The sequence below is a fragment of the Grampus griseus genome, assembly GCF_964374135.1.
Source record: "Grampus griseus genome assembly, chromosome: 13".
Lineage (NCBI taxonomy): Eukaryota > Metazoa > Chordata > Mammalia > Artiodactyla > Delphinidae > Grampus > Grampus griseus.
In genome coordinates this window covers 11,209,104-11,221,185 of record NC_139007.1, presented here as the reverse complement: position 1 = coordinate 11,221,185, position 12,082 = coordinate 11,209,104, and the positions used below count along the sequence as shown (strand labels likewise).

The 12,082-nt window shown below is 38.8% G+C and overlaps 1 protein-coding gene across 4 annotated transcripts in view; it reads left to right on the top strand.

Annotated features, from left to right (window-relative positions):
- The window catches only part of COL12A1 (collagen type XII alpha 1 chain), a 114,575-nt gene that overhangs the window by 87,852 nt on the left and 14,641 nt on the right, over positions 1 to 12,082 (top strand). For all 4 annotated transcript variants that reach the window (XM_082668652.1, XM_082668650.1, XM_082668649.1 and 1 more), the window contains 7 exons: positions 3,474 to 3,623; positions 5,028 to 5,105; positions 6,422 to 6,508; positions 8,042 to 8,095; positions 9,343 to 9,438; positions 10,639 to 10,692; positions 11,056 to 11,109. In XM_082668652.1, coding sequence (XP_082524778.1) covers positions 3,474 to 3,623; positions 5,028 to 5,105; positions 6,422 to 6,508; positions 8,042 to 8,095; positions 9,343 to 9,438; positions 10,639 to 10,692; positions 11,056 to 11,109 — 573 coding nt within the window. The remainder of the gene's footprint in view (positions 1 to 3,473; positions 3,624 to 5,027; positions 5,106 to 6,421; positions 6,509 to 8,041; positions 8,096 to 9,342; positions 9,439 to 10,638; positions 10,693 to 11,055; positions 11,110 to 12,082) is intronic.

Here is a 12,082-nt window from a genome sequence, read left to right as displayed (position 1 = left end):
TTTTTTTTTTTGCGGAACGCGGGTCTCTCACTGTTGTGGCCTCTCCCCTTGCGGAGCACAGGCTCCGGACGCGCAGGCTCAGCGGCCATGGCTCATGGGCCCAGCCGCTCCGCGACATGTGGGATCTTCCCAGACCGGGGCACGAACCCGTGTCCCCTGCATCGGCAGGCGGACTCTCAACCACTGCGCCACCAGGGAAGCCCAGGAGTGGACTTTTTAATGGAATTTCTTCATCCACTGGATCAAGTTAGCAGGAGGAAGACTACTTGTCGTGCAAGTGGTCTAAAATTTCCCCAGTGTAGCTCTCAGAAAGTTAGTCCCCATACACAGAAGACAAATATTTCTAGTTCAATGTGATTCTCAGGTGAAAATTGAAGAACGACCCTGTACTTGGGTAGATTTAGCTGAATTTCTTGCTGATTCCCTTCCTGAGAATCTTGGCTTCTTTCCAGAATGTTCTTCTTATTCATGAATCAGATTCTTGGTGAGGATGACAAGGGACTCTCTTCATGGGGCTTGGAGAGGCCTCAGCAGGCACATTAGTGAGGAGCAAAAAGCAATGATGGAAACACAGAGATCTCTGAGAATAAAGGCCTATTTGCTTAACAGTTTACAGACTTTCCTGGTAAGGTGCAGCAAAATAAATGCCTCATTGGGAAAGCAGATTCTAGACAAATATTACTGGCTTCAACTTCTCCTTGTCCGATAATAGATGTTGAATCTGGCAAAGTTCTTAGGAACTTTTTTTTGGCTCATTGATACACCTATTAAACTTACGCTTGAATAACTTGCCCAAAAAGACTATTTTATTTTTCTTCCATACCCACTGAAGATATTAGAAATTCAGCCCTCTGTTAACCAATGGATAACCATTTAGGAGCTATTATTAATAATATAACTATTATTAATTTCCAACTTTCATTGAGTGCTTCATTTTACTGAGCAAAATAAGGCAGTATTTTGAAGAGGTCAAGAGTGACAGTCATTAATTATTGCAAATCAAGATAATTATTTTTTGACATTCCCTTCTTAATTTGGCTTTATAGAGAGAGGTATTTGTATTCTTAGGTTTTACATAATGCCTCTTCTTTCCTGTTCTCACAAGTGTTCTTTTCTCCTCAAATTCTCTACCTTCTTTTTGCATAATGTCTTTCTTTGTTTTTACTTCCTCCTCTACTTTTTCATTATACTGTTTTCCCTCCTTCATTACCCCACACTGTTCTTCTGACCTACTCTCATTTATCCTATCTATTCAAGTACCAAGTGCGATCACTATTGGCTGCTTACATTCCACTGATCCAAGGATTCGAACACTCTTCTCTCATTTTCCATGTAATTCGGGAACTGAAGTTCTTCAATCCTTGAGATAAGAACAAGTAGTTCTCTGATAGCAGCAAATTAGTGAGAATAACATACAGGGGGCTCTTGGGAGAGATGGGGATAGCTTAAGTAAGGAATGGCAGACAACTACTGCTTCTGGAGAATTCTCTTGAAGCGTTTTCTATGTCTCCATCCTGTTGTAACAGATGACATAGATTCAAGAGAGAGATTTCTAATGAGACAAAGAAGTGGAATAGATGACAAATAAGGTTTTAGGGAATGGGAGACCTTGGGAAGGGTGATGAGTTTACAAGGGTGTTCCTATTTCTTTCTACTGGTCTGTGACCAACAATGCTTCCCAGTTGGGAAAGAGTCCCTAAATACTTGGGACAATTGTAACAGATGACATAGATTCAAAGAGAGAAATTTGTAATGCGACAAAGAGGCGGAATAGATGAAAAATAAGGCTTTAGGGAATGGCAGACCTTGGGAAGGGTGATGAGTTGACAAAAGTGTTCCTATTTCTTTCTACTGGTCTGTGACCAACAATCCTTCCCAGTTGGGAAAGAGTCCCTAAATACTTGGGACAATGGTCTCCAGATAAAAGCCGCTCTGAAATGTAATTATGCATGTGTTTAAAATGCAATGAAACACACTGAAGAGATTGTAGCAAAGTATATTTTTAGCATGTGTTTCTTTCTGGTTAGCATTGAATGACAAGTGTATTTGGAATAACTTTGTTTCAAAAATTGAAAGTTTTGATTTTGAAATAGTTTTTCTGGATACTATGATTTTTCAAATAGTTTGTGAATGTTTGCTTCTGAGATTGTTCATATAAGAGCCAACAAATAAGTTTTAGTTCTTATTAGATAATAAATATCTTGGGAATGTTTGTATGGTATTCTTCTTGAATTTAGTATTAGATGATTGCCCTAGGGGTATTTAAAATTATTTTTAGTAAGCCATATATCACTTTTATATAAAAGCAATATATAATTCATACTTACCACTTATAGATGCACTAAATTAGTGTTTTGGTGGTGATTCTATGTGGAAAAAAATATTTACTGCTTAAAAAAATCTCTAGAGATTGTCTTATGCTTATTTACTCAAAGCATTTAAGGGAATTTCTGTTCCTTAACTTGGAGCCAAACTTTTCAAAGTAATCATCATGGGCTTACTTGAGTATTTGGGCTGTAATAAGTGGAAACTATGAGTATAACTATAAAGTCAAAGATTACCCACAGCCATTCTTTACATGACTGAAATACAGATGTTTTCTTAATTATCTGTACTAATGGATTTTTTGAGATTCTGAGTGTCTTCAATATCAGATAAAAAACTAAATCAACAAGATTATTTTCTTATAAGGAAATTGAATCTTGAATCTATTGATTTCCAGAGCTGAATCTCTATAAAAGACACGTGCCAGCTCTTTCCTATGTTAGGTATCTACATGGTGTGTAAGATCTGTTTGGCAGGGATTAGCGACTAACAAATTAAAAATGGAATTTAGCGAAATCAGTGGAAGACATTCGAGGCTCCTTTGTCCTGAGTATAATAATATATTAATGATTTATTTACTTGTATTTGAATAGCTCATTTTTTGTAATTTATTCTTAAATACTTACTATAAAATATTGTCTCTGTTCCCTGTGTTGTACAATATATCCTTGTAGCTTATTTTATACATAATAGTTTATACCCCTTAGTCCCCTACCCCTATTTTGCTGTATCCCTATCCTGCCCCTCCACTTGCCTCTCCCCACTGGTAACCACTAGTTTGTTCTCTACATCTGTTGAGTCTGCTTCTTTTCTGAATAGCTCTTTATAGTTTACAGAAGCATCTCATCTACTTCAATATCTCTGGCCATCTCAGGAAGAGTACAGAGTGGGGAAAATAAGAAATTATGCAACTGTATAATAGCTGAAGGAAACTGAGACCCAGAAAGGTTAAGTGGTTCATTTAATTTGACGCTGTTAATAAATGACATTGACACGGCAACCTGGTGCTTGGATTTTTAGTCCAAGCCTCTTGACTTGGGACGAGAATAGCTTTAAGAACACATTTTTTTAAAACTGTGATCTGAAATATGTAGGAGCCAGGTTGTTCTGGGTAGAAATTTTGTAATGGAAACAAATGATCTTTTTAGGTTCATATCGTAGTGACCTCCAAAAGTGTTAAGATTTACATTGACTGCTATGAAATTATAGAGAAGGACATCAGGGAAGCTGGAAATATCACAACTGATGGTTATGAAATTCTTGGAAAACTACTTAAAGGGGAGAGGAAATCAGCCACGGTAAGTAACACATTTTTATTTTTCTTGGTATCTTGTATTAAGATTGAAATGACATTTTTAAAAGTAATCAGTGAAGTTTTCTTCCTCGGTGAGTTTTAAATTGTTTTATTTCTTGGTTAGATTGAAAGGCTGGAAAAGTTACACTGAGAAAATATGCTACTGACAAAACATGATAATGGGCTTTACTGCTAGAAACAAATTAAGTTGTCAAGGCACCAGAGAACATCATGTAGTCGACTTGAAACTGAATCAAACTGGAGAGTACAACACAGATAGTTGCCAGGATAATCAGTGAAATCTAAACCAATTCATTTTTTGTTCTTCAAAGGTAGTAACTGTTAATAAAAATGTGTGCACTCAGGACACTATGCATTTGTGGACACTGGCTGTGACCATCACAGACTTGCTGTCCCCTCACTGGGGGGGTCACATCTGCCTCAGAAGGAAGATGAGTGTAGTCGGTCAGCCACCCCTCACTCACAAGTGTCACTGGCTCAAGTTGGAGGCGGGGGCTTGCCAACCCTTTTACAATGCTACTTAGTAGTAAGATTTTCAACCTAAGGTTTTCACTGTACCAGGTTAATTAAGTTCATATTAAATGTTGACCAATAATAACATTGTTCTAAAAGCAAGACTAATAGCCTTGGCTTCTGTTATTTTTAAAATTGCATTTACTGAATGTAGCTTTCTTCCACGGATAGGATTTTCTTCTTCTTGATTCAAAAGTGAAATTTTTATTCCACAATGTAGAACCAAAGAGTGCAAATTTAATAGAATTGTGATTAAAATCATTTATTGAATATTGGATTTGATATTTAAATAGAACAATTACATTAGTTTATAAAAGAATGGCTGCAGCTAAACAATCTTTATCAAAAGAGCTCTATTTTTTTAAATGTAGAAAGATAGAAAATATATATTATATTGAAATAGTTAAGCTGAAGGTAATCATAAAATTATCAGTTAGTCCCTAGGTAAGAATTTATGAAAAGAAGGGCATCAATTTTAGAATAAGTGAGGAATATTTTTTTTTAATGTTACTTTTCTGCAAGGGTGGACTTTTAAAAGTTGATTTAAATGTGTGTAGTCTTCAAATTCAGAATTAAATACATTCTTAATTTTTAAGTAAATGTTTTCTTAAAAAAACCCAAAACTCAATCAAACATTTCATTTTAGCCAAGGAAGGGGATCAGAAGTGGGAATATCACGTGTGCATTTTGCTTTACTATCGCTTTCTCTCAGGCATAGGTTTTTCTGTTCTTATGAAGTAAGGATCCCATTGCTTTCATTGCCTGTTCCCTCAAGAGCGTCTCTGTGAGAAGTTGGCAGAGGTTAAAATGTGGAAACGTTAATATGAAATGTTTTCACGCATCTTTAGCTCATGTTGCTGTTGGTTGTTTGCAGTTCCAAATCCAGAATTTTGATATTGTCTGCAGTCCAGTGTGGACCAGTAGAGACAGATGCTGTGATATTCCTTCCAGGGTAAGTAAAAGAGAACGGAATTCTGTGGCGGTGTTAAGAGTCCCCGAGGAATAAGGGATGTGGGCGTGGATGGCTTGGGAGAGCAAGTAGCCCTCTGCAGCTGCATCTCCAGGATGGAGCCAGGGACACGCAAAGTGTGTGTGCTCATCAGCGACCACAGCTCAGGCTGGGGATCCCTCCCTCAAAATCAAGAATGTAGAGAACCACATCTGGAAATCCTCCCTGCCAGCCAGGGTGGTTATGCCTAGTCAGAAAAGTCCAGCTGAATCAGTGTGTCTGATAAACCCACTTATTGCAGAGTCCTTTCTATTGCTTGTAAAATACCAGCATTTTACAGGATAAGCCATCACCTCTCTGGATATCTAAGTAGAAATAACCATGTTTCTTTTCAAGATGATGGCTTTTACCCATAGTATCTGTGTAGGTTGTAATAATTACAAAGGTGAATGCTGATGATGGATTTGAAGCTTTAGGCGAACAGTGAGCTGCACGTACCCACGGGATGAGTATGCGTTATTTATTCAACAGATACTTACCGAGCACCTGTTGTAAGCCAGGCACTATCCTATGTGCCGGGGTTACAGCGGTGAAAGGGAATATTCTAGTGAAAGGCAGGGGGAGAGGAGGAATGAACAAGTAGGTATACAGTACGTTATAGAGTGAAAAGTCCTTGCGTGAAAACACGCCAGGGTACAGGGAGAGATAGCCAGGTGAGTACCCTCAGCCGTCAGTGATAAGGGGAGATTTAAACAGAGACCTGAGTGAAGTGAGAGGACACACTATGTGGATAATGGAGATAGAGACTTCCAGCCAGAGGGGACTGTAAGTGCAAAGGCCCTAAGGCGGCAAGGTGCCCTAAACATCTGAGAGGCATGAAGGGGATGAGGGAGCGCTGGGGCAGAGTGAAGGGCAGTGGGAGGGGCACGGTGGTGTGCTGCTGCTTGGCAGTGCATGTAAGCCCTTGTAGGCCTGGAAAGGAGTTTAGATTTTGTTCTGAAGGAAATGGGCCTCCATATCTGAGATACTCAGCCTTTCCCTAACGCCAGACTAGAGAAAATTGGATTAAATAACCAATGGTCTTGATGATAGTTTTGTAAACATATTTTTGTTGTGTGAGGTTTCCTAAAGCAAAACATAAAATAGAGACATCAGGAGCAAAGCAAGATTCAACGTAAGACTGTTTGTAATCATAGCTAAAAATTATTTCTTCAAGTTGGGAAATAGATTCCCTTGTGTATATAAGATTAGTGAGCATGGGGGATGGGAAGCTGTTTTTACCATCAATTCATAGATAAATATTCTTTTCAAAATTTCAGAGAGATGAAGCAAAATGCCCCAGTCTTCCAAATGCTTGCACGTGTACGCAGGACAGCATTGGACCTCCAGGACCACCAGGCCCTGCGGTAAGGAAACAAAGAGTTCCTCTAGTTTTTCCTGGTAAATCTTGGGCATGATCACCCTTTGGCCGGTATGTCATGCGTAAGAAGCTCCCAGCCACTGGTGTGTTCTAGGGCAGAACAAGCTGCATTGCACACCATGTTTGTAGCGTGTTTTGAGATCTGAAGTGGAGTAAATCAAGAAGAAAATTTGAACACATCTGAACACATTTCTCTAGCCACACAAGAATGAATGATATCGACTAGCATTCAAGAGCTTTTCTCTTAAAGATATGAATTTGGGTTTCTCTCTGTAATCACTTGATTTTGAAAATTCCTTTGTTTGCTGACGCTTCTCGTACGTATGTTATGGAGCCGTGGTTGAGAGGCTGGCCCAACAACAACTTGTTTAGAACCTAGCATATGTGTTTGTTATTAGCAAACATATCATAGAATAACATAGAGGATAATATACATATGTGATGATATCATAAACTCTGGGTGAAAGTGTTGGTGTTAGCAATAACTTGAGTGGGAAGACTGACCAGGTCTATTCATGGGTGGAGGGGAGACCAAGAAAATGCAATGCAAAACATTGAAGAGTACACTCATGTGTCTCATTAATCAATGTGGACTCCCCGATTTAGTCAATCTAACATCTGACCTGGGCTGGTTTTTCAGAATAGAAGTGATACCTTTAAGCTCTATTGAACTCTTTTAAGAAAATGGTTAATTAACATACGAACAGTTCAGAGAGCCTCGGAACACCAGATTTTACTATACATGGGTCATAGCAAATAATGTAAATTGATTTTAAGTTAATTACAAACTAGCTCCACATATACGGAATCAAAATGTCTCTGGAATTACCAGTGGTCCTGATGATTTTGTAAACATATTTTTGTGATGTGAGTTTTCCTAAAGCAAAACATAAAATAAAGATATTAAAGAGCAAAGCAAGATTCAACATAAGACTATTTGCAATTACCAGTGACTTACCTGATTTATATTTGTAATCATAAAATTATATGCTGGATGTGACTCAGATGTTCTTGAGAAGTAGGGATTTTTTTCCCTCTAATTGTATGATAACATTGTTGTATCTCACTATCATGTTTATTTCATCTTTGTTCAGCGGTCTCTGAATTCCTGTTACTAAACTACATGTTCTGAGATTTTGAGAGATTCTTTTTGCATATTATTTTCCCTGAAGAATGCATTCATATAATTCCAAAACAGATTTTTCTCCTTAAAAATACTTAACTATAGTATTTAAGTAATGCTTGTTTTTTTCCCAGTAAACCTCAAATTTTCAAATAACTTCAAAATTTGCTAACAATTAAGAAAAGTTCAGAATGTAAAAATGAGATCCTTAGAATGTACAAAGTTTCGAAATTCTCTTTCCCCACACATTTGTAGGATATAAAGTATTTACTTCCATATTTTATAAATAACTGTATTGTCTGGAGAATGCACTGCTTCCCGAAGCAACTTTTATATATCAACTTCTTCCTACTTTCCTGTGTTCACTCTAAAATGTACTCTTACTATGTATTTTAGGGAGGACCTGGTGCTAAAGGTCCCAGAGGTGAAAGAGGTATCAGTGGGGCAATTGTAAGTATATTTTAGAGTGCATTTTTATTTTCACCTGTATGTTAAAATCTGGTTATTCAAATTTCTACAACTTGAGCAAGTTGATTCAAGTTTAGTGTGCCTTAGGCAATATAATTATCTCTGTCTTGTCTCTGGGTGTCAAAATGATGGATTAGGCTAGCCAGATAAAGAATGTACCGGGCATCTCACTGATGTAGGAATTGCACATGGGAAACCTGCAGAAGCACCTAAGGGCTCTGCTGTCACTTGGGGAAGCAGAGGGGGTGACCTGGCCATCAGTTGGAAGACCCCACAGGGAGCAGGGTCCTGCTGGGGACGGTTCACCTGTCTCAGAGAAATAGCTCAGCAGCCACATGTATGTTCATGGCAGGTCACTAGCCCCTTCTACCGGTTCCATACTGGTCTCCATAAGACAACTGAAGCTTCTTAGGGGAATATATTATGAAGATGATGTGTAGTTTTTGTCATACTATCACTAATGATAAGCTAACCCAGTTAGGAAAGTGAGGCTGGGGTGCTGACTGACCCAGGTCTGTCCGACTCCAAGTTTGTGCCTTTTCCACCTAGACACACTGCAAAGAAGCTCCAGCATAGAGTGAACATATCTGCTCTTTCCTTGCTTGACTTATACATACGTTAGTCCCAGAAATAAGCCCAAGTCTAAGAGAAATCAGGACGAGCTTAAAAGAAATCAAATCCAGTGAATTTTTTTTTTTTTTTTTTTGCTATACTCGGGCCTCTCACCGTTGTGGCCTCTCCCGTTGCGGAGCACAGGCTCCGGACGCGCAGGCTCAGCGGCCGTGGCTCACGGGCCCAGCCGCTCCGCGGCATGTGGGAATCTTCCCGGACCGGCGCACGAACCCGTGTCCCCTGCATCGGCAGGTGGACTCTCAACCACTGCGCCACCAGGGAAGCCCAAATCCAGTGAATTTTGAGCTTTGATCTCTGAATGAATCTAGGACTATAAATATATGAATATATTATATTCAATGTATTTTACTTCTTTTAGAAACCTACTTTTAATAGGAATTTTGGAAATATAAGTGCTCTTGTGAATTTATTGTACTTTCCAGTTGTTCTTTTAATGAGTAGCAAAGGGAAGAAAGGAATGGCATTACATGTTTTTATAGATGGATAGATTTGTAAAATGTTTGCAAAGATTATATGATTGGTGTCTTAGAGTTATGAAGACAGGCACTGGAAGGGCATTCCATGACTTTGTGCTTGTTTCTCTTCCGTGTATTTAGGGCCCCCCTGGTCCTCGTGGAGATTCAGGTCCTCCCGGTCCCCAGGGTCCGCCAGGCCCCCAGGGACCCAACGGCCTCTCTATTCCAGGAGAACAAGTAAGCACAAAGCTTTCTGTATGAAATGAGGGTGGTGGATTAACGTTGAGTTTAACTGGAACATTTTTTTATTCTATTTCACCAAACTCAAATGTTTTCTCAGAGAACTCAACAAATTTTAGTCATTGAGAAGACTCCCTATGACTGTAATTTCAGATATGTAAATACTGTATGTAATAATACGTAACTGTGTAGGGAAAATTGTTGCCAATTATTTGACCTTTAAAAAAATTTTTTACTAAGTAATGCAAATATCCTTCAACATCCTGAAAGCTTTGATACTGCTTTGAGTCTGTGGCAGCCCCGGGGTCCTTTTCTAATGTTTATGACTTCAAGGCAAGCTTGCATTATTTATCTACATCATTACTTCTATAAAAATTTTTAATAACATGTTTACCTTTTGTTCCAAATGCTAATCTGAACTTATAAAGAGGTGTTTTATCTTTAAAGGCTCATATTTTATTTAACTACCTTTTTCTATACTTTAAAACATAACAGTAAATGAATAAGAATACAGATAATTTCATAGTTTTAAGTTTAGTTCTAAACTCCTTTTTAAAGATGCCATAATAGAAGACACATACATCCTTTTGGCATTTAGAGGAAAAACAATCTGTATCAGATATCACTAGAAATGAAACATTTGAAGGGCTAGGACTTTTTCACTCAAAAGGGTTGAATGCATCTAACTTTTAGCTTCTTATGTCCAAAAGGGAGATTTAGGGGCTTTTAACTTTTCTTATTATTGCTACTAAATGAAGTTTATCAGCTTTAATTAATTCAGATTTGCCTGTGTAACAAGTGTCTTCTAGCATGTAGTTATAAAGACCAAAATTATGTTACAGTGTTTCATTGAATATCTATTAAAATGAGCACCAAATTAAATATATTAAATAAAACAGTTTTCCCTTCAACTTCTATTTCTATGAAAATCCCTATGTTCAATTAGGTTCTTTCAAAGGAGACATATTCTCCCATGATTATATAAAATTATCCCATCACATGATAAGTGGAAATTACAACAGCATTTGTAGTTTAAAAAGTGAACATCAGTCCCTCCAATAATTGATTCACCTCCCATCACAAATATGCTTCACTGGATTTATGAAGTGACAGAAATTTCAGGAATGGCTCACGTCTTTCCTTTTCACTTAATTTCTGTAAAACACCTGAGACCTGTTTTCCCTCTGTTTGCTCCAGGGTCGCCAGGGCATGAAGGGCGATGCTGGAGAGCCGGGACTTCCAGGCCGGACGGTGAGCTGTTCTTCACGCTGCCTTTTCTTTGCTGGTCAAGTGTTATTTGCATAGTTGCCCTTGTGGTGCCTCAAAAGGTGAGCCAAGGTTAAGCAGCAAAGCAGAAGCCTGGCCGTGTGCTGCACGTCATTTCCATTCCGTTGCCTGGTTAGTCTTCAAGCTTGTGCTGTTCAGTCAGGTCTGGGCTTGATGACTGAGCGAGCATCTTCCTCTTGGGCTGGCACTGGGCTTGCTTCTGAGTGTCTGTTTCCTTTCAGAGCCCCCTGCATTTTTCCCCCAAACATCTTAGAGAATAACACAAATCCCTTTTCTCACACAAGAAGTTAATTACAGTGTTTCACTTGTTTGTTTCCTTTTGTGTAGGGAACCCCAGGATTACCTGGCCCACCAGGACCAATGGGCCCTCCAGGAGATAGAGTAAGTTTTCTTGGGCAGGCTGTAAGGATGTTGGAAATGATATCACATTGTTGCCTATTAATTAAGAACCCCCCATAATTCAATTTGCATGGCTGGAAATGCAGAGTTCACACATCTCACGGGAGGCAGAAAAGCTAATATCAGCGGACCAACCGATACCAGGTCAATCTCAAGGTCTATGAAACAAAATGGTGGGACTTCAAATGAGTTGTCAGAATTTTAATTTTGGAAAAATGTTTTCTTTGATCATATTTGGAAAACCAAGTCCCTAAAAGGAATTTTGGTTCATTGGAAAGAGATTCAAGAATCCTAGCAAATTGCTTTGAATCCTAAAATTAAAATCTTTGTTATGAGGCATCTTTTACGTAACTCTAAGAATAGTCTTGATTTCCGTGGCACTTTCTATGCCGTCAGGGACATCTCTTCTACACCTTCAGAACTCAGATACCCCCTGTAGGCCTCTGTGATGGAAAGCCGACTGGAACCTAGTAGGCATCTTGCTCATTTGTGGCAGATTTCAGTTTTGCTCTTGACTTATGATGAAATCAGTGCAGGAGACCCAATCTTTTCTAGGACAAGTAAATGAGAAGCACAGTGAACATGGCTTCTGTGCTCTAATCCAATGTTACAGAAAATTTGCTTTCATAGGAGACGACGAATGCTTTAATAAACTATTTTAGAGTTGCTCAGAACCAAGGCACTAATGACTTTTCAGCATCTTCTGGTCCAGACAACAGTCTGAGAGTTGTCTAGATTCTGACTTATCAAGTTAAAACACAGGACTAGCAGCAGGGTCTCAGAGGGCCAGGGCTATAATAGCTGTCACTAAAGGCATTGATTTGTTACCCTTAACGCCTCTCTGACATCATGGGGCAGGAGAGTTGGGTCAGTCAGATGGAGCAAAGATTTTGCCCAGATAATTCCAGATTTGGATGATTTGCCAGTGACAGTTATTTGCTCCAATGCCTACTCT